Consider the following 27,570-nt stretch of genomic DNA (forward strand, 5'->3'; position numbering starts at 1 on the left):
CGTCTATAATAACAAACCTGAAATGGGAACACCAGGGTGAAAGTGGTTTACTTGATTTATTTACTTTCTCAAAGTGGGATACGGGGACCCCCAGGGGTCCGTAGTGCGGTTCGGTTCCAGGGGGTCGCTATAGCGAAGTAACTGGTAACTCATAAAGCGTACAAATGGAACCATGGACGGGGCCTAATGCATAGTAAAACATTTAAAGAATCACTGCTCTTGGTTAATGGTTATTTATTGTTGTCAAAACTGTTCTGATTGTGATTGTGTGGTGTCTTCCATAATACTTTGATTACGATTTATTATATGATTTTTGATCAATAAACTTTGTGTCACTGGAAATTATTGATTTAGTATAGGAAGAAACTGTTCTGATTGTGATTGTGGCTTCCATAATACTTGTGTGATTTTTTTTTATCAATATACTTTGTGTCACTGGAAATAAATGATCCATTTAATGTATGTATGAATGGTATGCTACAGAAAGGAAATGTACCAGTTTACTACTGCACAGTTCTTTTCACTGCATGTTTATTTCTTCTCCAAAACTGAGATAGAAGAAAGATGGAAAAGCCACAGTTGAGATTTGTGAACATTCAGAGAAGCAGTCATGATGTGACAAACACAACGTGTGCATTGATCTTCTAAAGCCAGTAAAAGTACTGCATTTTTTTTATTGATTGATTGAAATATTTATTAACAGTTTGCAGAATTACAGTACATTTCAAGCACAAGCTCAATACAAAGACTGTTAACTGTGAGTGGACGACCCAATTAAGCATTACACTTGTTTACAACAGGGTCCACATTGTTAAACTAAACATTTTCTAAAATAGTCTATAGACATGACGATCTACAAGCTCGATTGGTTATTGTACGTTTTATATTAGCCTAATAATCTAAATCTACAAAGTAAAAGGAAAATATCTGAGTTCTGGAGACAGTGCGAGTATAAAGTATTGGAAAAAAGGAAACACTCAATTACCTCAAATGTGTGTACAGTAGACCTGCTTTAGTAAATTGACAGTACATTCCATCCACTGCCCAAATGACAATGAATGGCATGATGTCATACAGCAGTGGTTCTCAAAGTGTGGACTCTCAGGGACCTTGGGGGTTTCTTCTAAATTGACAGTATGCAAAATACAAATGCTTCCATGTCACAGTTATGGGGGCTCTTTCTTTGACACGTAAACGTTTGAGAACCACTGGCACTGACATACATACTCTGTACAACAGTTGGTCAATGCCATTCCCATCCACACGGGGCCGCTACTGCACCTGCAACACGTACGGTATCTACCGAGGGACAGTCATTAGGACTGACTGTGTCCGTCCGTTTCCAAGGATACCAGAGTTAGCTTGCTAGCGGGTCGTCCACTGCTGCCATTTAGGTAAGTGAGGATTTGACAGCCAAAACCCTATTGATTATTACAATAAAAAGCCGTGGACTGCAGACACGGAATAAAAGGGCCGCGTCCCGTCAGTCACTCGCTTGCTTTGCAGACACGGTTTGTGGAGCTACAAAGTGGCTTTACCTAGCATGCTAATAATGCTATGTTGCTAGTTTGCTACTAGTCAGTTTAACGTCAGATTAATGGTAAACTCTCATGTACCGTTAATGCGATTTCACGTCTACTGCTAACTGCGTGGTCCGGGGAGTGGACCCCCACCCACCCTGAGGTCCTCGGACGGAGACGGACCTCGAGGGGGTTGCCAGCAACCAAATGAGTTATAGCGTCGAAATCAGTTTAGCCACTTTAAACCAATATATAGCCTAGTAAGCCTACTGTGTATTCGAAATGTCTTTAACAACACAAATCTTGTATGGTGGGTGGGGGTCCCTGGCAGGCTGGCTGGCACACATTATTGTCAGACAGAGGGGCCCAAGGGGGCATTATAATTTGTGGGGGTCCTTCAGCCAACACTTTCAATTCAAGTTATCTTAATGAATTATGTCACTACTAATTACCACTTGGATTGGATCATGTTCAGCCATTATTTGTATCTGACATCACATGACCTCTTAACCTTTCTCATCCATCTGTTTCTCTTCCAGGCAAAATGTCATTCTTATTTGACTGGATCTACAGGGGTTTTAGTGGTGTTTTACAGTTCTTAGGTAAGCATTGTTGCCTGGCATGGCATCCAATTTCTTAATATGATGACTCTAGAGTTGCAACACCAACCATTAACAGCCCATACATCCAAACAGAAAATCCTATCCGATTGTATTAAACAACAAAGTTTTTGTTTCATAAAAATCTACCATAGACATTTATGAGCTACTTTCTGTCAATAAATTCTGTGCAGGTGACAAGTGTTGGAGTTTGGAAGCGCTGATGGTTGATGCTGCCTAGGTTATATTAACTAATAACACTAATCTTTGTATGGGGTCCTTGGCACAAACCATTTTCAAATTGAGGTTGATGATGGCCAAATGCATGTTAATTTGGGGGGGACCCCCCCAAATTGACTTGAAAAAGTTGAAGAATCGTCCCGCTGCTTCTAAACCGTACTTTAGTTTGTAAGAACATGTTTTGTGAAATCACTCATTCAGGTCTATACAAAAAGTCTGGGAAGCTGGTTTTCCTGGGCCTGGACAACGCCGGCAAAACCACACTCTTACACATGTTGAAAGACGACCGGCTGGGACAGCATGTACCCACACTACATCCAAGTAAGACCACATACAAGTACCCACACTACATCCAAGTAAGACCACATACATGTACCCACACTACATCCAAGTAAGACCACATACATGTACCCACACTATACATCCAAGTAAGACCACATACATGTACCCACACTATACATCCAAGTAAGACCACATACATGTACCCACACTATACATCCAAGTAAGACCACATACATGTACCCACACTATACATCCAAGTAAGACCACATACATGTACCCACACTACATCCAAGTAAGACCACATACATGTACCCACACTATACATCCAAGTAAGACCACATACATACTGTACATACTCACACTACATCCAAGTAAGACCTGATCTAAGGCCTATATTTCTACAAAGGTCTGATAATTATGCACCATGCCTGTTCAAATAATGTACAGTATGTACTCTATCCGACCATTCCGGCCTGAAGCATACATTAATTTCTTTATTTATTTTTACATTTTGGAATGTAAATGTTCACTATAGGGTTCAATTTTGTTATTGTATCAATTAGTATTGATCACTAGATGCAATACATTATGTTTGGCATTAATGGAATATATTTTAAGTAATGTCTATTCACTCACTTTTCTCTCTTCTTTTTTAAGCTTCTGAAGAGTTGACAATTGCTGGGATGACCTTCACAACCTTTGATTTGGGGGGACATGTACAAGGTGAGACCTTTTTGCTGTCAGTTTATTTAGCTGTCACGAGTCACGACACACCATCATTAACGTATTTCTTCCCCATGTGTACAGCAAGACGAGTTTGGAAGAACTACCTGCCAGCTGTGAATGCAGTCGTCTTTCTCGTAGACTGCGCGGATCATGACAGACTCTCTGAGTCCAAGGTTGAACTTGATGTAAGGTTTCAACTGAACTCGCCCAAACATACGTACACCTCCCTCGGGCCTCACTGAGTATTGTGCCAATTAAAAAAAAAATCCTCTGGAATGGAAGGTTCTACTAGGGGTGGTAATTTAATTTAAAAATAATCGATTTGGGGGGCACAGTTCTTTCTTCTTTTGAAAAACAATTGTGGAAACAAAATTACAAAATAGGTTCTCGATTGTTCAATTTATCGAAAAACTAAATGATAGACTAATCGGAAGTTGCATCCCAACATTCTACTAAGCTCCAGTCTTTCTGTCTTCCCTGGTTTGTAGGCTCTACTAGCAGACGATACCATTGTCGACGTGCCAGTGTTGGTGTTGGGGAACAAAATCGACCGGCCAGAGGCCATCAGTGAAGGCGGGCTGAGAGGAGCATTCGCTCTCGATGGTCAGGTCACTGGAAAGGTAAACCTACCGTATCTCCTAAAAGAGCTAAATACACAGTGAATGAGAGCTGTTGGAGGGGAATGCATGTCCATGGGTTGGAGGGATACAGGAAGAGTGGTGCACCTAAAACGGGGGACGCAATTTCGGTTCCGAGAACCGTATCTGAAGAAACACGGTATGGAAACTGTGAAACGCATGGATTGTGTTTAGAAGCATTTTCCAGAAAACCCTAATGGTCTCTGACATTTCATAAAAGCACAGGTTAAAGGCTGTGATTTATGTGAACAGCAGAAACAATATTACTAAAAGAGCATCATTTTACATATTGTGTTAATTGTTTAGGGCTAGTGTGAGCTGGGGGCGCCTTTCACACTGTTTCACAAATCGATGCTGGATCAACAATGGCCATACAAATTGTTTTCAGTCGTGAGATTGTAATCAATGTACTACACAGTTCACTTAGTTCTTCTAGTGGGAAAAAAGCCTTGCGTTGCTCATTATGCGTGTCTGTCTGTCCGTAGGGCAACGTGTCGGCAAAGGACCTGAACAGCCGGCCACTGGAAGTGTTCATGTGTAGCGTGTTGAAGAGACAGGGTTACGGGGAAGGCTTCCGATGGCTGTCGCAGTACATCGACTGACACCTGGGAAGACGGCTCTCGCCTGAAGAAATGTGGGCACAGATTGATAGATCATTATTTTTTCATTTCCCCTTTTTCTCCCAGTTTGGTTGTTCTCGTTCGGTCAATTCCAAACGTCCCCCTTGTGCTGTGCACGCTACTCCGCTTCTTTTCACCGGGAGGATGGGGACGGATACAGTACACTCTTCTTTCCAGTTTAGCTCCCCACTGAACAGCGACCAACCTGTAGGAGTCGCTCACTAGTGCAACGACAGAGAACACTGTCCCTGCCTGGCTTTCCCTTCGGACGGACGGACGGACGGACGGACGCCCCCAAGCCAGATGCACCACGGAGCGGAGGAATCGAACACCTTGTCTCTGCAATGATGATGGGCAGGTACTTTACCCCGTTTTTAGCCGAGCGACACAGATTGTCTTTTCTTTCTTTTTTTTCTCTCTCTCTTTTGTGGGATTGTAGTGGAAACGGTCATCCCTGCTTACTTTCCCACGTGGAAACTCTCGGTCGACGTCAGCGGGATCCACATTACTAATCGAGAGAGCGTTTTTGTTGTGTTCTGTATATTTAGTCAGGTTTTTAAAGGTTTCTATGCAAACTTTTAAAAGTGGTTCATGGTGAACTATCCCTACGTGTATGATATTTAATGTAACTGCTATTCAATTTGAGTGTGATTTCCGCGCACGTTTTTAATCGAGATGCATTTGACAGGTTACACAATACTTATTACAGTGCAAGTGGTACGTTATGCAACAAATGTGGATGGTCGCTGTCGGGTGGAAAACCTTGTATGTCTGAAACTAATTCTCCTTTTCCTTCATTCAGAAGGAGATCGGTGATAGCTACTGTCTAGCAGCATACCCGTCGCTAGGTAGCGCCTAGGCTGTGGTCCGTCAATGAAATTATTTCGAAACAAATCGAAAAATCTAAACTGGGCCGTTACCAATATTAACTAACTTAAGACGGCAGCTAAATTAGCTTTAGCCGATTTTGCTTCTGGTTCATATTGAGGTGAATTTTGGTGGTCTTCAAAATCAAAGTCCCAGCTGCATACGGTGGCAGCGAAGGGAGTACAGTAAATTAGATAATACTTTTCATTGGTTAAATATTTATAAAGCCCACAGACGGACTTAATCACTTTCACTTAAATATTTTTTAACAGGAGATCTACAACTAGCTTTTGACTATTTTTACTACTTTTGTGTGACATTGTTTAACAAAGTAGGTCATTTATTTACTTAAAAAATATGGACATACAAGGTTTCTGTCCAACAGCGTGTGAGATTGTGCCACATTTAAAATGAAGGATGATTAGTTATGATGGAAAGTACAATGGCTTTGGTACCACCAGCTTACCATCGCCGAGAGTAGAAGTTGATTAATTTGACCAAATTCCGCAGGTGAGAATTAAATGCAAACAATGGGTCCATTGTTTTGTTACCACAGCAGGTTCCCTTATCCAGTTGTCTACGCAATACCCCCAGCCAAAGGTGTGTGCAATCTCTGCTCATGACTTTAAATAGCTAGGTGAAGAGAAGTGTGCGTTAGCAAATCTTTCAGGAGAAGTGCAAAATATATTACTGTTATATACAGTGTTGAATAGACATTACTCCGGGGTCTTCAATAGGGGGTCCGTGACCCCCTACAGGGCCATCAGTGTTACTACAGGGCAGGCACCAAATATTTGTGTGATGTTTTTTGTTTTACATGAACCACTTGAACCTCAGCATCCCTATTCTGGGGAGAACATTAACCAAAAATTGTGCTGCAACGCAAAAGAGGTTTGGGGTACATGGGGGGGGGGGGGGGAAGAACGGACCAAGTACAAAGTGAAAGGTCAAGTTTACTATTGAAGGTTTAAGTGGTTAAATGTCTTAAAATACACATTCATGATTGTGCTGTCAAACAAGTGTATGAAGCTTATCTGCTACACAAGTATGTAGTACTCTCAGCTAGGGGGTCCTTGGGTTGACAAATGTTGAAGTTGCATTAGACTGACTTAAGATCCACAAGCTCACAATGCTTTGTGATTGTGAGCCCTACTTTTGAAGGTTATTAATTGGGGGGCGGGGGACTTAAATGTAAAAAAGAAAACACAGCTCATCTGCTGAAAAAACTTAAGTAAGGTGCTGGAGTCACAAATGGATAATGAAGAAAAAATAAGGGGGAGTAAAGGGGGGGACTTAAAAAGTGGATAATATCGTTGCTGTCTTTTGTTTTTTTTTGCATAAATCAGTGCTATTGGACACCCTTTATGTCTGTGTTGGTTACACAAATATTGAACATGCAAGTAATTGACTATTTATAAAGTCACTATCAACTTTCATGAGGCAGTATTGCTTTGTTTTAAATATATATTAGGTTTTCTTCATTTCCTGAAAAATAGAAGTTTAATTTCCTGAAAAATTAATCTTTTTGGAGTTAGTAGGTTTATTCCCAACAGCAGCGATTTCATTTTGGTACATAGAAGGACCATTTTATTTGTGTACCAAAGATCTCCACCTGGAAGAAGGGTTATCTTCGATATATTATTGATACTGGGAATATGAAGATAGTAGTCATATAATTAAGCAATAACCTGAAAACAATACAGACCATAGTCTATATATAGTATATTGTACCAGGAATGATCTTACACAGCATTTAGCGAAATGACAGAAGATATTGTTTTGACACTTGATACGTTTGTTACCTTTTTCACCAGTTTGGATTTACGTTGGTCAGAGATATTTCATCGCATGGTAGTAGCACTTTGTCCAAGATCTGCATTAATTATCTGTTTTGATTGTTTTGAAGTTGCGATCAAAGAGCTGTAAGTTATTGTGAGCAAAATTCACGCCATCTCCTAAGCTTGAAATGCTGCTAGTTAATGTACTTTTTGACTGTCTGTACGTGTACGGACATGAGAGTGCACTTGTAAACACCGAATTGGATCACATACAAACTGACAAATATTATTCAGGATACTTGAGTATTCAACTCTTTATGTTGGAGTTACATACCATTTTCTGTGACTCGGATAAACTTATGCATTTATGAAAATGGAATATCTGCATGTACATTAGGCCTGATTGCAATGGTTCGAGATAATCCCAATTATTTTTGCATAATCACCAGATTCTTTATAATCTGTTGTTGGAAAATAGTGTAAATAGCTACAAGCTCACTGGCTATTTTAGCTATTTTTCACAAAAAATGGAAATATAAAATTATGAAATATATATGGCCTGTTTTAAGACATACTGCATTATTTATTTTTGGTCATTGGTACTGTTCATTGAAAGTCATCTCTGTGTGTATTTAACTTATTTGTTATATCTGCCCTGTGCATTCTCCGTTTACAAAGCCTAAGAATGTAAAAGAAGAAAGAAATGTAATTTGTATTCATAATATGTTTTCAATGTTCAATGCCAAAAAACACAATTAAATCGTTAATCACACATTTGTATGACATTCCTCTTTCAGCTTGTGATCAATTTAGGAGTCCTTGAAATGTTTGAGAACCACTGCTCTCTCAAGGCCTATTCATAGTCTGGATTTTCGGTGGTGAGGTGACCACCGCTCCGGTGGTGAGCTGACCACAGGAGCTGAAATAACGTTGAGCGGTGGTGAGTAAAAACAGAGAGAAGGGCTGGAGCGGTGGCGGTGGTTTGCTCTTCACCGCGGCTCGTGACGTCATTTTGTAGTTCGGTGGTCACCCCACCACCGTAAATCCAGACTATGTATGAGCCTTTAGTATCAGGTTGGGGTGCAGTAGCTATATTCTTGAGGCAAAATTGGACAGCAGTGGTCAGGGGTATAGTGGCAGTGAGTGAGCTTCCCAGGTCAATCCTGGGCAGGGTACATGAGAACAAATGAGGACAGCGCCCCCCCAAAGGCTAACACTAGAATTAAACACTGGGCTTTCAGGTCATTCACTCCAGCCTTGTGCTGTGGAATTGTGCAGGAAAATTCATGTATTCACTAAAATTCATACAAATAGATAAACAAAAAAACAGGGTATAAACTTTACTTAATATTTTTTTGTATTATAGCAAACCATTTACAATTCTCCATTTTGAAATTGAGTGCACATCAGTGATTCTGCTGTGACTCACTGGGTAACTGACTAAAAATGTAATCCTCAGATCAGAATAGTCCGGCTTGAGTTGCAACCTCATGGTTCTTTAATAATTATTATGCCAAGAATTTCAGCAATGTTGACAGGTTGATGTGAATTCTATTTGTCACTGCAGGTTGAAGAATATCTTATTAACTACCGGTATGTACAGAGTGGTAATGACAAAACACCAGTGTTGTTTTTGGCAGGCATTTTTTAGATTTAGTCAGTCTTAGTCTTTTGGAAAAATGCTTAATTAGTCTTAGTCAGTCTTAGTCATTTGGAAAAATGCTTAATTAGTCTTAGTCAGTCTTAGTCATTTCTATCCTTGATAGTTTTAGTCGACGGAAACTCCTAAGGGTTTTAGTCAGTTTTAGTCATTTTAGTAAAAGGTTTTAGTCCAGTTTGTCATTTTTTTTTAAATGTCTTTAAATAAAATGTCTATAGCGTACAGGTATTAATTAGAGCTGGGACTCGATTAAAAAAAAATCTAATTAATCAGAGGCTTTGTAGTTAATTCATCTCGATTAATCGCATTTTAATCGCATATCATTATTTGACCCAAGAACTGTGAGAGCCATTTTTTATGGATTTTGGTATACTAGTGAATCAATGAATAGTGAATACATAAGTTTAAGCAATAAAACATTGTTTTTGTAGTAATAATATCTCAAAATTAATAATTTATATAGAGCTTTTCTGAGTACCCAAAAATGCTTTACAAGGGGGACATGATAAATGCAAAAACAACTTTATTAAAGGAAAAACACTAAGTAAATAAAAATAAATATCTGGGGAAAGTAATATTGAAGGTTTTGGATGGTGGGGGCATGTCTCTGAGAGTTTTGGGGTATGGATTCCACAGGGTTGGTGGGGGGGCTTCAATTGGTGCAGCAAATATGTGACATGAGTTGACCATAAGAAAACACCTCTGTTTCTTCCGTGGACATACAGTAACAGCCATAGGAGATTTTACATTTTATTTGGCCATAACCGTTTAGTTAGAATTAGAAACCATGTCATCTGGTCGGGTACTTGAACTGCTACTGGGAGTTGGAATAACATTAGCTCTGATCCATAGTGTTAGAAGGAGGAAAGTAGGCTTTCACATCTTTTTTTATGTTAAAAACGAGGGGCTGCACAGCCTGCACTTCCGCGGGTGTGAGTGAGGGGAAAGGATCAAATTAAGTACCATAGAACTCCTGAGTCCTAACTACGCTATCGACCAGAGCTACAGTTGTTGATTGACGTAACGTTAGCTTCCAGGCTAGGCTAGGTGCAACATGTTTCGCATTGAGCCGATACTGGAGTCTTGACGAGGCGCGGTGATATGTGAATTCTTTGTTGAATAATTGCACACAAGTGTGCTGTAATCCACGCTATCATCGGATAGCCTTTTAAATCCTATTTCCAATCCACGGGGACAAGCAAACTAGCAAAGTGATCTGCAGCGGCTTGGCTTCCCCCAGTCTGGTGATGTTATTGTCTGAAGAAAACACGGAGTCGAAATGGGACGGTGTGTGTGTGTGTGTGTGTGTGTGCAATGTGCATGCATGCAGATGGGCGTGACCAACAAGGAAAGGAGAGGAGGATAGAGGCGAGAGCAGTGACTTTATTGGCGAACATTTTCATGCATTTAAAACTTTGTTCGTCAATCCACTAACATGTTCGTCTACCCTCGTCTTGTCAGCGATAACACAAACACGTCTCGTCATCGTCATCGCGTCAAACAGAGCTAATTAGCTCGTCAGCGTCAGTCTTGTCCCGAATTATTTGAGTGTATTTAGTTTTAGTCCGTCTTAGTCCTGGAAAAAGGGGCGTTGACGTCGTCATTTACGTTATCGTCAGTCCTGACGAAAACAACACTGCAAAACACATTATATAGTTTTTCCTGTTCTCGTTCATTTATAGACGTGATTCTTAACAGTGGCATAGACCAGGTGTTCCCAAACTTTTTTGGACCAGGTACCCCTTTTGGGGTAGATATTTTTCCAGGTACCCCCTCATCCTCGCAACACGGATAACAATATATTTACAACCACAAGCAGTGTTTCCTGCAGGAAAAAGCTTTGGCATGGTGCTGGGCACAGGCCGCAATTTTGATTAATTAATTAATTTGATTAATTAATTAATAAGATTAATACATTAAGATTAATTTGTATTATTGCTCTTGTATTGCTATTGGAGACACTGGGGGACACTGGGGAGGCACTCAGGGGCACACTGGGGAGGCACTGGGAAGGCACTCGGGGGGCACACTGGGGAGGCATTGGGGAGGCACTCGGGGGGGACACTGGGGAGGCACTCGGGGGGACACTGTCTAAATGTAGACGTCTTCTCTTATGGGGGTCCCTGGCATATCTTTTCAAATGGGGGTCCACAGGCTAAGTAGTGTCAATTTGGGGGTCCTTGACATGAAAAAGTTTGGGAACCACTGCTTTAGCTTTACACACTTTAGCACTTTATGAACATGAACAAAATAGATGGGTCCCCCCTGGAACTCCCTCAGGTACCCCTGGGGGTCCCCGGACCCCACTTTGGGAACCACTGGCATAGACTATAGGTGGGAGTGGAGAGAGTGAAACTTGAATAGTCATTCTTATACACTCTCACATTGGACGATTCAATAAAAGACAGATTCTGTCAAATGTACATAAATATCCACACATTTTTATTATTTACAATATAATCAATTTACATTTACACAAGTAGATATATAATGTTTATAGTATACACGAGAAACGGTGCTCATTTAATGAGCAATATCACCATTTCATTGTAACTAGTTTACATAAATTAAATGGCTAAATGTATTCAAGGCATAAGGAGTTTAATTACCACAATTAACTGTGACAAATGAACAATATTAAAAGGAGGCTGATGGTTTTCAATTTGTCATAACAAATAACAAATAAAATAGAATACCCTCGTGAGTCGCTATACACACCATATAATTCACATAAGAAATTAACTAATTTCTGTACATACAAGTTGATACAACCCCTATAATCTTAGACGGTGACAATTATTAAAGAGCTTTTTTTCTGTTTTAAGTGTTCCCTTTTCGTTCGGTTGTTCTCTCAAGTTGCCGACACAAAATCCAACGACACGACACGGTCGTGCGACAAAATATGAATCGGGCGTAATGTCACTGAGCACCAAATTCCAGTCGCTGGTGGGAGTGGTGTCGCCGTCACTGGCAGCCACACTCATCCACAATCATGTCTTCGTGGTGTCGAAGGAGCATCTCTCCGTTCTCAAAGTACAGCATGCTTAAGGGGCTCATTTTGGTCGGGGCACAGCAGGGCGACGACACTCTGTCCGGGTGGTAGTGTTTCAGCAGACTCTAGAAGAGGGAGGAGATCACATACAGGGGGTTATGTTTGGCAAAATGTAGCTATTTTGTGTTGTATAATTATGTAATCTGCCATGCAATGAAAGCTTGGGTGGTTTTAGTTGGTTATTCATTTGATCATTGTTTGTGAACTGTCATGTCGGTTCATTGTCATCGTCTATGTAAAATGAAAGTAAAAGTGTGAAGTCCATATGGGCTGGGCTTCCTTGGAAGCATTAATTACAGAAAAATCAATCAATCATGTAGATTATCATAAACAATATTTCATTAATAAAGACTTAGATAACGTAATCTCCAAAGGATACAAAGTCATGCCCCAGGGATGCTAGGGTGCTTGTAGTTAAAGTAGTATAGTTAATGCTCCCTGTGGGGGAATTTCAGGTGTAAACATTGTGAGAGCGTCGCTTTACATTTTGTGCACATGCTCACCTGCATATAAGCGTGATTTGTGGGATTCAGGTCCTCTCCGAGAGGACTAGGACAAGTCCCCTCACAGCGGTAGGCGTTGTATCTTTTGGGGAAGATGATCCACGATCCCCAGCCGATGTGATTAAAGTCTACTTGCAAATCAACTCTGCGGCAGAGAGACTCTTCGTTCCCTCGCTTGGACACCTGCGGCCCTCGGATCGCGTGCTCTTTCTGCCCCCTTTTGCTTCTGTGCCTTTTTGGACGCCTGGCTTTTTTAACTTCAGTCGGGGACAAGAACTTGGATTGTTCCGCCGTGTGCAGGAGGCTGGCCTTGGCCTTTGAGCTCTCGCTCGACCCCGTGTGCGAGAAGACGACCAGCAACGCCCTCTCGCTCATGCTCGGCTCTCTCGTGGCGCTCGGCAGATGAGCCGCTGACGGATCGGGCGGCATCGCCAGACCCCTCTTCTTCACGCCCGCCTTCCTCTTTCTCAACACCCGCTCGTTGCGGCTCCTGGACGCCCGTTTCCCTTCCATCCAGCTCGCCAGAGGGCCCGTGGTGTTGAACACTCTCCAGTTGTGCGACGAGGTCATCATGGAAGAGGCGGGGAGCAGTCCGACCAGCTGGCGCTCCTCCTGGCAGGCCCAGCGCGCGCGGCACGGGCGCTCGTGCTGGTGGTAGATCTCCACGGAGAGGTTGGCGGCGTCGCCCGCCGCCCGCGGGAGCCTGATCCTGAGCTCCGCCGCCTGGATCTGCTCGTCGGCCAGCAGCGCGTGGAGGTCGAAGGTCGCGATCCAGCGTCCGTGTCTCCGTGTCAGACCTATAATGGAAATGGAGAGAAAGCAACGTTTGCTTTAGATAGAGTGGTTCTCAACCTGTGGGTCTGGGGCCCCCTGGGGGGGGTTTGGGGGGGGGGGGCACCAGATGACAGTGAAGTGTCAATTTAAGGACTAATTGCGAGTTGTTGTGAGCTTGTATGGATCAGCTGTTTTCACAATATAATAAAATTGACATTTTTACGTCATATGTCAGAGCAAATGGCATAGTGAGCATAAAGTATATACTGAGATAGCCTATACTTATACTGATACATATTTGAACTGCATACATGCAGATGTATAGACTATAGATAGGCCAGACTCTTATCTTATCCCATTTGATCCTTATCTCTGAATCTGAACCTCATTGTTGCTGATCAATAAGTCATTTATCTTATCTTATCACACATCTTGTAAAGTCTATAGTCGAATTAGGCTTGATAAACAATGAATTATTCGGTTAATAATAACTCATAAAAGGCTGTGCTTTATCGAAACTGACCGCCTGATTAAGATTATACGGATTAAAATAAAAATCCAATCACACTTGCAGCATATAGCAACTGCTTTACATAATGACACCAGGCCAGATGTAAATCAGTGGTAGCCTAATACTCATTCAAAGAAACGGGTGTGGTGGGCTACTTAATTAATGAAAAAAGATTAAAGGATGTTATAAATACGTTTTTCTACGGCATTGTTCGGTGTATATTGGGGGCTATTCGTTCTCTCTGTTGATCAAAGGTGCAAGGGATGGCCCATTCGCGACGACGGGGGTGCGTGGCCTGGCCTGCACGACCCCTCTTGCAAAGCATGAACTAATCTACTCATGTCAAACACTGTCGAAAACCAATCGTTTAACACGTCCTTGAGCCTTCTGGAGGCTTCTGCATATCCTCGCTCAAACAAATAGGTAAGAACTCTAACACCTAGAAGTGATGTGAAATTGGATTCGGTCCCCCAGTGGCACAGCGCATCAATGTTTAAATCCCCTTGCTTGCCGAGGGGCCGGGCTCTAATCTAATCAAGGGACGTGTGAAAAGAAGTAAAGGGAAGTTGTTTATTTGCGTTAACAAGAGATTTGTATAGGGGATGTCTGGCCACGGTATCTAATCAACATCGCCCGTTTAAAGAAGAAGCTGGTTTGCTTTGAGAATTAGAGAATTAGTAAACCAGTCTTTTCACACGCTGATCCCCACCTTGGTGCCCAAATGGATGTGGATTGGAGGCCGCTGAGGTCGTCTGGACTGTGGAACGCTGATCTGACAGCACATGCTGCCAGCCAGGTCTGATCAGGCTTACAAAAAACATCTAACATTTAGCCCAATATATCCCTTGCTTTAAATGTTATGGGCTTTGTGTCTGATCTGTGCCGGATGCACTGTTGCACATAACCCCAGGAATATAAAGTAAAATCGGTCTAGGCATATTGTATTCATGCGCATTTGAAAACAGCCTACACATGTAATATGCTATACACAATATAGGCCACACAATCCAGCATCCTTGGGTTCAACCATTCAACTCGAAATATCAGATAACTGAACCAAAACATTGAGACTTTAGACTATACGGCTATAGCCTACTATACAAGTATATACTTACTTTTGGCCATTACACTTTTGACAGTGTCTGCTTGCTTTGTGACGGTTTGCTCCAAATAATCCATACTAGGTCGAGATACATTAGACTTGAAATTCCTGTAGAGGTCCATCATGTAGGACGGCAGGTGGTATCCCGTAGAAGTACGGTCCATCATAGCGAAGGGATGGTGCCGGTGGTGGTGCAGCGCCCGGGCAGCATTGTGAAGCCCCTCCCGTGACGCTGTCCTGTGCTGGATCCCTTGGGCCATAAGCAGGATGAGCAGAGAGGATGCGTGCAGCACTATACCCAGGACTCCGAATGACCGCATGATGTTATAGTTTCAAGGAAGCCACGTTTAATGACAAATTCCAGTCGGGAGAGATTAGGTGGTCTTATATATATACCCCCCCCCCCCCCCCGCCCACCTCTTGCATATTAACAAGTAGCTGAGAACATTAAAGGAAATTGACGTGAGTCCTCAAGACTTGTGACATGACAGGTCATCATCCATTCAGTTGCTAATGAGATGCCCGCATCATGGCATGCACATGAGGGCAACTTCTTTAAGCCTCAATTGCTCTTAATTCTTCGGCCTCGATTGTTAGCCTTTCCCAAAGAAAGAGTTGCACGCATAATAACAATAATAAAATTATGTCAGGCAACATTTTCATGTCAATAAGGACGTATACTGTATATCTAGGCTCATTTATTTGGCCAGAACCCCCCCCCCCCCCAATCTGACAAGACATTGTGCCATGGATCCAGATTTCTGTATATAATATTTCACCCCACATTCTCAAAAATAAATTAAAATGTAGCAGATCTACAAGTTCATGGTAGATCAGATTATTATTATTATTTCTAGTACATTATTGTGTTTTAGTGGAGTAGGCTATTTCCAATTTTCAATAGGCCTTGTAGGCCTAGCCTACTTATACTCCACTACATCTCTGACGACAATATTGCAGCTGGCTATAGCCTTTAATCCACTACAATTATTTGAAAACGTTATTTACTATAGTTACTTTGTTGTTGTTGATTATTATTATTGTTACAAAACATACTTCAGCCATTTGAAAATAGCCGATCTACAAGCTCACAACGTGCAGCCATGAGACGCATTGTGAGTTTGTAGATCTGATAGTTTCAAAATAAATGTATACATTGTACATTTTGATACCCATGCTTTTGTAGCCTACCTTAGATCATTTTGAGAGTATTTTAAATTGCAGTATTGATACTTTCACTAAAGTTATAAAAAGGTATTTTCCCCCACAAGGGTTTATTTATAATAATAATAATGGTTGTTATAGAATAGATAGATTGGGGGATGAGAGAAGCAAACAGGGCTTCTTCTGTACGGAGCCAAGTGCGCATGCTCCGCCCGTTCCTTACAGATAGTGGAAATCCTTTCCTTCTACTGTTTCTGGAGAAAAAAAGGACATCATAGAAAAGCCAGTGGACTGTGCTTTGCCACGGCAGTGCATCTAAAAATCTCTTGTTCTGCACCAGGACACACAGTGACACATAAGTCGTGTTTTTCTCGTTAGAACAAGCCACGTTTCTACGCCCCCCGAGTGCTGAAATGGTGAGTATTGTAACTGTGAAGTTGTTTCCCGTGTGCGTGCGTGTGTGTGTGTGTGTGTGCGCTTCGCAAGTTCGCATCGCAGTCGCACACCACGTATCGGTGGATGGTGGTGGAAGGCAAAATAAAGTTTTAGTTGATTGACGACACATTTTTTCGGCGACACGAGTGACGTGGTGCGTGTTACGAGGCTTTAAACGGCTAAAACGGTTGTTTTCATGATGTGTATTTACTATTTTGTGTGTGCGCGCGCTTGTGTGTGCATGTGCTTGGCAGTGGGGCACCCCCATCATTGCCTCCTTTCTTCTTGAGGTTTTTACTGGGTGAGGAAACTGCATGTTCAAAGATGTCACTGCTGCTGCTGCTGTTGTCGGCCTGTGGGTCGTGGTGGACGGGAGCCTCAGACTAGTCTCTGTCTCTCACATGGCATGATGAGATGGAAATGCTTTTGATAATTTCCTTTTATAATAACCTATGGCACGCATCAAGAGTCAAGACACGTGTGTTGTTGTTGTTGTTGTTTTTTAGCAAATGCAAATTAACAGTCGGAAAACGAAAAGGCTTTAGTAAAGACGAATGCCTCTTGTGTTGACACTGATTGAACATTTTATTTTCAGTTTGTAGAATGGGTAGAGTTCAATGAAAGTACAGGTCAATACAAAAACTGCTAAGAGGATAAAACCAGAAAAAGCACTAAAGACTTGTTTACATCAGGGTCCTCCAAAAGTCAGCCAGTCAGTCACCCACAGTCATGGTTTGAGTGATTTAATTGATTGATTGAATACTTTATTAGCAGTTTGCAAATAGTACAGTGGTACAATTATATAATGGGGCTAAAAGGATAACACAAAAAGTCCCAAGGGCTTGTTTCCATTGTGGTCCTGTAAAAAAATAAATAACAACATGGTTCTCAACATCCAGTCCGGGGTCCACCAGCTGGTCCAAATGGATGCGTGTGTGTCTGTAATTCTCAGAGTGCACAAAATGGACAAATGGACCCATTTGCACACTCTGCTCTATGTTGAATTAACAGTACACAGAGAGAGTTCCAGTCAGAGATTTAAATTAAAAGGGTTATCAAACCGGGGTCTGTGGCTTTTAACGCACTATCAAAGTGTTCCTTGAAGAAAAATACGAGGCGAAAAAATATCACCGCCAGTTTACAGCATCACAAGACCCAGCGTAGTAACCAACCACAAACACATGATTCCCTTTGATGTTGTCTCTTTTGTGAGGGTGGTTCGTGAGGGCCTGTTCTGTTTTAAGTTCCTTCATTTTCCACATCACTTTTCCTTACATCGTTATAGAATAACTGAGTCTTCTCAACACATTAAGAGAGATCAACCATTGGACATTCACTAATTAATCAAGCCCTGTGCCCTGATAGCCTGCTGAACAGTGATTGTTGCACCCACTTTGCCATAACAGCTCTTTAGTCCAGCCTGCTTATCCTCCATCTATATTGATAATATTATTCACACCAGGGTGTGTTTTGTCAAGAAGATGAATCCATTACAGCTGTGTTTCTCAAACATTTCATGTTAGATCGTGTCTCACCTAGACAAAGCTAGGATCTCCACTTGAATTGTGTGACCTGATCTTGTGACCAAGATTCAATTCATCCCCTGAGCTATGATGTTTTATGACGACTTTTGTTCCGTACTACAAACCTTCAGGTCAAGTCGACGACTTGATTGATCCTAATAAAGCAACCATGAGCCTGAAACAACAATTTGGGGGGCATTAACAATACGTTGAATGATTGCGACCACAGTAATTGTATGTTTTTGTCCGTCCGTCAGTCCATCAGTCCGTCAGTCCGTCAGTCAGTCAGTCAGTCAGTCAGTCCCCCCATATGGTCCCCATTTCTCATGACATCATGTGACATCATGAGGGATGGAGATCCTGTCACAATGATATGTCATTGCGACAGGTTGATATGTCATCAATATTGGCAACTATACATCTGACCTCAAACCCTTAAGATCTCCATATAAGGATATATGTCTGATCCTGTTCTGACATTCCATATGTTCCATCCTTCCTCTTCGATGTCTCCCTTTGGACTGATACCTGTTCATTCAACTACTTCCACTACTCTTTATAGCCTTTATGGGCTGCAATGCAATGGGTCATTCTTACCACAAGGTGTCACGTTCTTCCTTACATTATCACTTTAGAACTGGATTGAATTCAAACTCGGATTGTTGTGACCCCAAGTAAGTTGGTATGTCGATGTTTCTCAACCTCGATGACTCTGCTAATCAAATCAAATCAAATGGAGGTCCGAGGCCTATTATTATTATTATTATCATTATTGCATAATCAAACGGGTCCTTGAAATGAAGAAGCTTTAGAATTGCTGCTTTAATCCCACACTTTTACTGATGAATGCGGTTCATTCATTCTTATCTGAGAGCCTTGAAATGTCTGGCTTTAGAGAGAAAATATCCGTCCTACCTCCGTCACTGATGCAGCAGCTGTGAAGTGTGAACACCCCCCCCCCCCCCCCCCCCTCTCTCGCACGCACGCACACACGCGCACATGCACACGCAACACAACACAAGCTCACTTTTATACAGTTGTGACACATTGTTTACTCTCAGAGTTAAATATGTAAGGGTCCATTTGGACACCTGGTGGCCCCCAAAACCAGTAGATTGACCCTAGGGGACCGCAGTCAATGAAGTATAAGTGGTTAATACTTAAGTTTTTGATTTCTTGATTGAATACTTTACTTTATTAGTCAGAAATGTAAACCGCTCGAGGTCCAGTCAGACATTTATAGGATAACACAAATAAGTCCTGGGGACTTGTTTCCATTGTGGTCCTATATTACCCATCCAAAATATTAGGAGCAATGAAGACAGCAAGTGAGAGTGTAAGGGGTCTTGCTCAAGGACACTTGCGACACATAGAGCGGGCCTGGGCTCGAACAAGGGACCTCCCGTTTCCCCATCACCTGTACCCTAGTGTCGCTATTCTGTGGAGAATATTCTGCGAAAAACGTGTTGACATGCTCATGCTGTGAGCTTGTAGATTGTTCGTTTTTGGTGACGCGATTTGGTGTAAACTAAAGGGAAATACCAGTACAAAATGGACAGAAAACAAGAAGATGACCTTGCAGCCTTTCTAATGGTCTTTTATTAATGGGAAATAACAAATTCCCATTTGAGATTCACGTAATTGGGTTTAATTTCTGGCCAGATTAAACGGTACACTGATTCTCAAATTTGAGTTCTGGGGACTCCCAGGGGTCCTTGAGGGGGTTCCAGGGTATCCCCAGAAAAGCCAGGAATCTCTATTAAATCTATAAGAGCTTGTAGATGCTTGTAAATGTTGACAAATATTGATACATCCTGGGCCTTTTTCAAATGGGGTTCTGCAGGTCCTTGACATGAAAATGTTCGAGAACCACCGGAATAGATTACCACAGAGAAAACCACTTCCCACTTATGAATGTTGGTTCATGTGGTTGCTTCATCAGTTCATTCATGTTCTGAGGTGTGTATGCTCCAGTGATAACGTGCGCATTTCACATTCATGGTGTTGCAAGAACTTCATCAGAATCTTGGTCTGACTGTGTGTGCTGTTTGTGTTTGCATGAAGGAAGGAAGGAACAGGTGTGGCTGAGATGTAGATTTTATGTTCATATCGGTGCAAACTGCCAGCACATTAGCAAAGAAGACAGATTGTTGAGTAAACATACGTTTTAATTTTTAACAGAAAGAGTAAAGATAATGCCATACAAGTCAGCCACGATTTACACATTTTAAATTGACGACTAATTGTTATTGTTAAATATTCGCGATTGAACATTGGAGCGCTACAATTACAATTTGTATTTCTGTTTGCCTTTTAGGCTTCGTAATCACAAACTTCACATATGACAAATATACAATGAAATCAGAAATCACTGACACAATATTTTCTGTTAATGTACAAATTAGCGTAAATAGTTGATGTCCAAGCTAATAATGTGTTGTGAGCTTGTAGATCTGCTATTTTTGTAAAATGTTTGAAAGATTATGGACATTTCTCAACCAATGGAAACGATTGATCGAAAAATAATTGCGATTACCGTAATAATTGTGATTAGGTGATTATGTAATAATTGTGACAGGCCTACTTATGCTGCCATGAGCCTGTGGCACAGCACGGATGTTTCCTTCTCATTATGCTGGATATTGTTGATTGACAGAATGTAGGGTATGTGAAGGGACGTTTGGTTGGTTAACTTTCTTTGTTTTGTTTAAAAGTGAAGTCTCTATAAGTCTATATTGTGAATGATAGTAATCATTGCTATAGTGTTTGTTCAGTAACGGGGGTCTCCTGGCCGGCATGATATAGCTCTTGTCTTTAATAAACATGTATTTCCAGGTCGGTTGCCAATTCCATCCATTCACGAAAGAGTACTCGATGTATTATTCATTTTCAGCGTCACTTTCTGCCTGACTTTTCATTGTGACGTCAAGTGACTAAGGTCATGTGGCAGCCACATGACCACATGACTTCTTTGAATGTTTTTGGCTTTTCTGCCCTTTTATTGATAGTTTCATGTGAAGACAGGAAAGAGCGAGGGAGAGACGGGAAAAGACATGCAGTCAGGCCAGAGCCTACTGTACACTTATGTACAGTATATGTGGCATGCACCTGAACTGTGACTTTTTATGTTTGTCTTAAAGTTTTCTGAAAAAGCTATGTCAGTCGACTTTTCAAAAATAGCAGACCTACAAGCTCGTAGAGCTTAACATAATGCTAACACCAAAAGGGGTTCCCGCCCAGAATGGGTTAACCCATTCTGACCTGAGATCAGATTCATACGAGGTTTCCACTGGACACACACTGGGTCTGATGAACCCATTCTGACCTGAGATCAGATTCTAAAAAATGTCAGTCGTTCTTCGATCTTTCAAAAATAGCAGACCTACAAGCTCGTAGCGCGCCACTCGGTGGCGCGCTACGAGCTTGTAGATCTGCTTTTTTTCAATAGCTAAAGCATAACATGATGCTAAACACCAAAATGGGTTCCCGTTCAGAATGGGTTAAGCAGCGGTTCCCTATGGAGACACAAAGGAGAGACTCTTTGTGTCTCCAATAGGGAACCACTGGGACAAAAACAAAAAGGGTGAGTAATCGCTGGGAAAAAAGTAAGTTCTTGGGGTAGTGAACTATCCCTTAAGTGGTTAATGTGGTTAACATACATTGTGAAATTCCACAATGTATGTTTATGCGGCGCGTTCTTCAGCCCCACTATACAAGTCAAAACAGGATATGTTGGCTTATAGATCTGTTGGCTTATAGATGAGTCGGGCCTGTGGACTGCCAGAGAGGTGGAGCATGCACTCAGGCCTCTATATGACTTAAGTCTGAAGTATTTGCCCAGCTGTAAGTCTGTTTGTCCTCTGACGTGGCACGTGTTAACTGCTAATGAATGAAGTAATTAGGACATCATAGTGAATTAGGCTTACGCATCAATGTCACCCGCACGCAGTTGTCTTGCCATTGCAGCTGATTGTCTCGTCTCCTCAAGTGCTCTGATTGGTTGTTTAGATCAGCGCTGCTCAAAGTGGTGACCGGGGTTCACGGGTTCTGATGTTGTTTAGATCAGCGCTGCTCAAAGTGGTGACCGGGGTTCACGGGTTCTGATGTTGTTTAGATCAGCGCTGCTCAATGTGGTGACCGGGTTTCACGGGTTCTGATGTTGTTTAGATCAGCGCTGCTCAAAGTGGTGACCGGGGTTCACGGGTTCTGATGTTGTTTAGATCAGCGGTGCTCAAAGTGGTGACCGGGGTTCACGGGTCCTTGAGGGGATTCCAGGATGCCCCAACCAAGCGTAATTTGTTAACACAATCTTTCTCCACAACCCGCCCCGCCTCTGCCAGAACGAGGGAACTCGTCTTTCTTTAATTTCATTTAATTTAATTCAAAATAATATTTAAAAATATTTCTTTCTTTCTTTTTTTTACTCTCATGTTAGACAGCCTACATATGGATCCGACGTGCACGTGCGCACGCTTATTTGTCCTTTTTCTGCTCAAAATGAGACAAACTAGGAGGTTTAGGACCCTATAAAACATTAAGCTAAGCTAGTTATGTTTAGGTTTTTTTTATTTATCGATTTTTCGATTAATAGTGCAGCACTACGTGAGTGTGCAGATCTGCTATTTTCAAGAGTGTTTTCAAGAGACATTGTTTTGAAAAATGTCTGGGTCCACGGCCAAATAAATAACAATCTGGGGTCCTTGGCATGGAAATGTTTGAGAAGCGTTGGTTTTTATCTCTGCGTGGTGGTATGTAATGTGTATGTAATGTGGGCTGTATGTAATGTGGGCTGCTTTGGCTTATTCTCCAATAAGCTTAAATTAGCCCACAGTGTTTTGAGACGGTTGGCACTTGGCAGACTGTGGCATATTTGTGTGTGTGTGTGTGTGTGTGTGTGTGTGTGTGTGTGTGTGTGAGTAAGACTCACCGGGTCCACATCCTCTTCTACACACACACACACACACACACACACACACACACACACACACACACACACACACACACACACACACACACAAAACCACACTTTGACAGTGACACTGAAACAAGCATGCATGCGCTGCTGCTGCGCACACTTGTATTTCGGAATGCCATTTCTTTTTTATTTCTTTGCCATTTTTAACCCTAAAACCCCAAAGGACATCTGCGCCCTCACAAGTAGTATAATAATAATAATAATAATACACATGCGGACCACGCCATCTCCGATCTGTGCCTGATTTTTAAAGTGCTGCTCTGCTCTGCTCTGCTCTGCTCTGCTCTGCTTCCTTCTCTCTCGCTCTCTCTCTCTCTCTCTCTCTCTCTCTCTCTCTCTCTCTCTCTGTCTCCGTCTCCCCTGCTGGGTCTCACTGCCAGCCTGTGTGCCGTTCCTCGCTGAAGGGCACTTTTCATTGAGTAATTCATTCCACGCTTTATAAGGACGCGTTAATGATGCGAGACCGCTAGCCTGCCGTAGCGGAGACGCCGGCGAGGACAGGCAGACAGGCAGGCAGACAGGCAGACAGACAGACACAGCCTCACAGATTAGGGAGAAGCTGGAAGGATGTCTGACTGAAGACCGCTAGCCGCTGCCACTGTGCTGGAGAGCTGCCGTGCTCAGATTTTTTCAACCCACCATATTTTCTTTGGGTTTTTTTCTCCCTCTGTGTGTGTGTGTGTGTGTGTTCATCAGAGACCGGAGCTCTTCTTGGATGGTGTGCAGCAGAACAGCTGAGAGTCAGGTACCGACTGTCGCAGTGAGTACTTTCTTAGGATTTGGGCACTTCTTTGCTGCTTAACGTGCAATCCTTTGAAGGATATCAAGCTCTGAGGGATATTGAGCAGAATGAGCACACATCATGTTATAAATTGTCTTGTTATTTTAACTGCTGGCACCTATCAGGATGAGCAGCAAGATGTCTGTGGTGGTATCACTGGCTGCCCGTTAAGACGGAGCGTAAACCACAAAATATATTCAAACCACAACATATCTTTGTGCAGCAGCAGCAGCATAGTCTAAGACGTAGAGACATCTCAACATTAAAGCACATACTTTGGACGTGTTCTTCTAATATGGATGTGTGGGTGGATGCGTCTGAGAGTTTCTGAGCTCTGTATAGCTACAGTAAATAGTTTACATTTAACATGGCTTGGCATTCCTGTCTTTGTAACTGTGCTGTGTGGCCAACATGGATAGTCTAAGTATTCCCAAATGGGAATACGTTCTCCAAAATGGGAGATCACACACTGTTTTTTGTGAGTTTGTTGACTTTTTGCTGTAAACATGTTGACGTCCCATATCACTCACTCTGAATGACACATGACAAAACTAAAGTAAAATGCTATAGAAATCAACATGAGCTCAAGGCGGGCGCAACAGTGAATTGAACTAATCAATTTCATTGATTGTAAAAAAAAAAAATTAAAAAAAAAGAGTAAAAACAAATGAATTAAATCAAACATTGGTAATCGACGGCGTCATCGACGGAATAATCGCTCAGACAATAATTGATAGTTGCCGCCCGGATCACACGGCATCGGCCTGGCCAATCAAAGCTGCAGAATGACATGTATAGCCCATTTTGGGCGGGAACCCGTTTTGGTGTTAGCATTATGTTATGCTTTAGCTATTCAAAAATAGCAGATCTACAAGCTCATAGCTCGCCACCGAGTGGCGCGCTACGAGCTTGTAGGTCTGCTATTTTTGAAAAATCGAACAGCGACTGACACATTTTTAGAATCTGATCTCAGGTCAGAATGAAAACGGTCAGGAATGTAGAAGACATTTTTAGACATCTGATCTCAGGTCAGAATGGGATAGAGTCTGTCAGATGGCCTCATGGCACTGACAGCATGCTGCGGTCAGACACTGGGCTGGAGAAAAAATGAAAGCCACACGACTTCAGCCTTGAAATCATAGGGGATTAAATTGCCATCTTGAAATGAAATAAATTACAGGCACGGCGTTTTAAAAATAGATTTTGCCGTCTCTCGTTCAGCGGGCCTGACGTCGACGAGCCTTCACGGAGGCAGTGAACGCACCCCGCCGGTTCACTGATGATGTCGCTGACTAAAACTATGAGGGAAAAAACGTTCGTCGGCTACTTTTGTTCACCGACGAAGACGAAATAAAAACTAAGCTACAATGACTAAAACTAAGACTAAATAAAAAGACTAAAACGGGGGAAAAAATTGATTAAAATGTTGCGACGTGAGAGCGAAATGAGTTAATATAGCATACAAAAATATGTTTAATCACTTTTTTGGCAATGGACCCCCGCCGGAAAATGTCATTTTTTAGATTTTTTACCAAATGTGCTGTGCTGCTCGTACATCATGTTATTTCTAATATCCACGGTAACAATTGTTTGCTGGGGACCTCCTGGAACTACTCCCAAGGACTGGTTGCAAACTACTGCTGCACTGTAGGCATTGGCTATTAGAAAATAGCCGATCTACAGGCTCACAACATGTCGCATTGGGATGTTGTGGTGTGACTCGTGTGAGCATGACAGCTTGTAGATCGGGTATTTTCCAAATTGCTATTCTTTCGCATTCAAAAGCACATCTCTTCAGTTGGTTGTAAAAACATGTCAAGAGTGAGAAGAAGACACGTCATAGAATTGGGCATGGAACCTTTCGGAGATTGAGGTTCATTATTTTTCCATCTGTCCTCTCTGGCAGTATGATATATAGTGTCTTTATTGACCATTGTTGGCTTGTTGGATGTTTTCGTTTTTGGAAAAGCTCAAACGCAACATCAAAAACGCGAGCCGACACAATTGCACAATGAATGCAGTGGCTCCAAAGTAAAAAAACCTAAACAAAACAAAGATTTCTTTGGAGGAAGTGTACTGAGCTCATTTCCATGTGATCAACACTGTGATATTCAGTTCAGGAACTGGCAGTGTCCTGTGGCGTTACGGAACGTCTCTTTAACCCTGTGTCCCCTTCGCTGACAGACGCGCACAGCTGCACAGAGGAAGTTTCAAACAAGTTTCACAACGAAGCATTTCCTGTCAAGGTGTGCTTATCCTTCGTGTGTGTGTGTGTGTGTGTGCGCGTGTGCGTGGTCCCATTCAACAACGCTGGGGCAGCACAGAGTATCCTGTGATGATGAATGTGATCTGACTTGGCCTGTTGGTAATCCTCTCCATACTAAACCAATCGCATATACCTCACCATTCTATACCCATCACGTAGCACATCATGAGTCATACGGACTATTTTTGAGCAGAGCAAGAGAATCTGTGAGATGTCTCCCTAAAAGCCGCCGTGCGTTTGGTGTCATGCTTTTTACACCTTTAAGTAGCCATCTTCTTGGCTTCAACAACACGGCTTGTGTGATCCATCCGCACCACTGACTGACGCGGCAAGGCTTTTCATGTCAATTTGACCACTTTCAACCTGTGGCGTCCCGACTTTATGCATGTTATTGTAAAAATAATAATAATCTAAAATGTCTGAAAAGTCTCAAAGATAGCAAAATTAGAAAATCTACAAGCTATCGTGAGCCATTTTCTCTGCTCGACAGAGTCGACAGTGTCATAGCAAAGGGCTTAAGTGGATAAAAATGGTCTTTATCAAAGCCCCCCGATCGTGCTCAGTGATGGCCCAACTCAAAGCAACGGTATTGAAAGAACTTATTAAACCAATGTTAATGTGTCTGTTGATCTGGGAAGAGTTTAGCTTTACTTGACATGAATGTGAGAGCACCAGATACTAGTATATAATATCTCCTCCTTGAGTGCCCTGTCGTGTTCCCTTGGAGAAGTACTGGCATGACCGTGAGCGAGACAGGCTGGCATTATCAGACTGAACGATAGGCCTCCATGGAAACCCGCCATGCATGCCCCGGGCTCTGTGGATAAAGGATCGTTACGGATAAACGCCTGATATTTGGCCGATTATGTCGGCCCTTATGTGACTTTTCCTTTGCATGTTCTAGACTAGATTTTTTTGAAAGACTTTTTCAAAACGTTTTCAAAATTATGGCATATCTACGATCTTGTAGATGAGCTATGTGGTGGTTAATCACTACGTAATCTGATTAATCACATAACTCTGTATTCTAGTTCGTCGTCATGCAACGGTTGTGTGCAAACATAGAGAAAATAGCAGATCTACCAGCTCACAATGCATCCCTATGTGTCGCTATGCAACACATTGTGAGCTGGTAGATCTGCCAGATCTCTTATTTTCACAGAAAATAACACAATCGAGGCAAAAGTTTGAATATCAGTGATATCAGTGCTGCACGATTCTCCCCTCAAATGTGAATCTCGATTTTCTTCCACAAGAATTGAGATCACGATTCTCATACGATTCTTATTTTTTTTCCCCCTGAAGATATTTATAGTCTGTAGTTGCTGAACATTACTACATTCAAAATGTGGCACCTGGAGCCAACTACTGTGTCTTTAAACGGACAACGTCAGAGTGCTTGACTTAAACCTCTCTTAAAGTCTCTCTCTCTTGTAGCAAGAAGCATAAGAGTAACTAAATTAATTGGACAGCCAAGCCAGTGTTGCACGATTCTTTAGAAATGAGATTGCATAGGTGTCTGAATCTGGATCTCGATCTTTCTTCGATTGAATT

At 42.1% G+C, this 27,570-nt stretch overlaps 3 protein-coding genes across 6 annotated transcripts in view; 2 read left to right on the forward strand and 1 right to left on the reverse strand.

Moving 5' to 3' along the window:
* The first annotated feature begins 1,315 nt into the window (after window positions 1–1,315).
* Window positions 1,316–6,419, forward strand: sar1aa (secretion associated, Ras related GTPase 1Aa). The gene is made up of 7 exons (XM_080789936.1): window positions 1,316–1,394; window positions 2,060–2,122; window positions 2,561–2,680; window positions 3,299–3,364; window positions 3,449–3,552; window positions 3,856–3,987; window positions 4,491–6,419. Exons 2-7 carry the CDS (start codon window positions 2,065–2,067, stop codon window positions 4,605–4,607), a joined length of 597 nt encoding a protein of 198 aa, XP_080646062.1. The 5' UTR covers window positions 1,316–1,394; window positions 2,060–2,064; the 3' UTR covers window positions 4,608–6,419.
* Window positions 6,420–11,894: 5,475 nt separating this feature from the next.
* Window positions 11,895–15,192, reverse strand: ndr2 (nodal-related 2; the record flags this gene model as incomplete). Its single annotated transcript, XM_080789347.1, has 3 exons — window positions 11,895–12,047; window positions 12,486–13,282; window positions 14,886–15,192. The coding sequence occupies 3 exons, from the start codon at window positions 15,190–15,192 to the stop codon at window positions 11,895–11,897; spliced, it is 1,257 nt and encodes a 418-aa protein (XP_080645473.1).
* A 1,132-nt stretch (window positions 15,193–16,324) lies between these two features.
* Window positions 16,325–27,570, forward strand: part of pald1a (phosphatase domain containing paladin 1a) — a 110,947-nt gene continuing 99,701 nt past the window's right edge. Inside the window, exon 1 of one of the 4 annotated variants that reach the window (XM_080789617.1) lies at window positions 16,325–16,452. The gene's annotated coding sequence lies outside the window, so the exon portion shown is untranslated. Of the gene's footprint in view, window positions 16,453–23,364; window positions 23,730–27,570 lie in introns of those variants that run through there. The other 3 variants (XM_080789615.1, XM_080789619.1, XM_080789616.1) reach the window with 3 other exon arrangements.

This window comes from Protomyctophum bolini (genome assembly GCF_963924005.1).
Source record: "Protomyctophum bolini genome assembly, chromosome: 18".
NCBI classification, from domain to species: domain Eukaryota; kingdom Metazoa; phylum Chordata; class Actinopteri; order Myctophiformes; family Myctophidae; genus Protomyctophum; species Protomyctophum bolini.

Bases quoted from the DNA above. Each gene is read 5' to 3' on its own strand.
- sar1aa (XM_080789936.1), top strand. From the start codon at position 2,065: ATGTCATTCTTATTTGACTGGATCTACAGGGGTTTTAGTGGTGTTTTA. The intron at 3,365-3,448 runs GTGAGACCTTTT...CCATGTGTACAG, and splicing joins TTTGGGGGGACATGTACAAG to CAAGACGAGTTTGGAAGAAC. The intron at 3,988-4,490 runs GTAAACCTACCG...GTCTGTCCGTAG, and splicing joins ATGGTCAGGTCACTGGAAAG to GGCAACGTGTCGGCAAAGGA.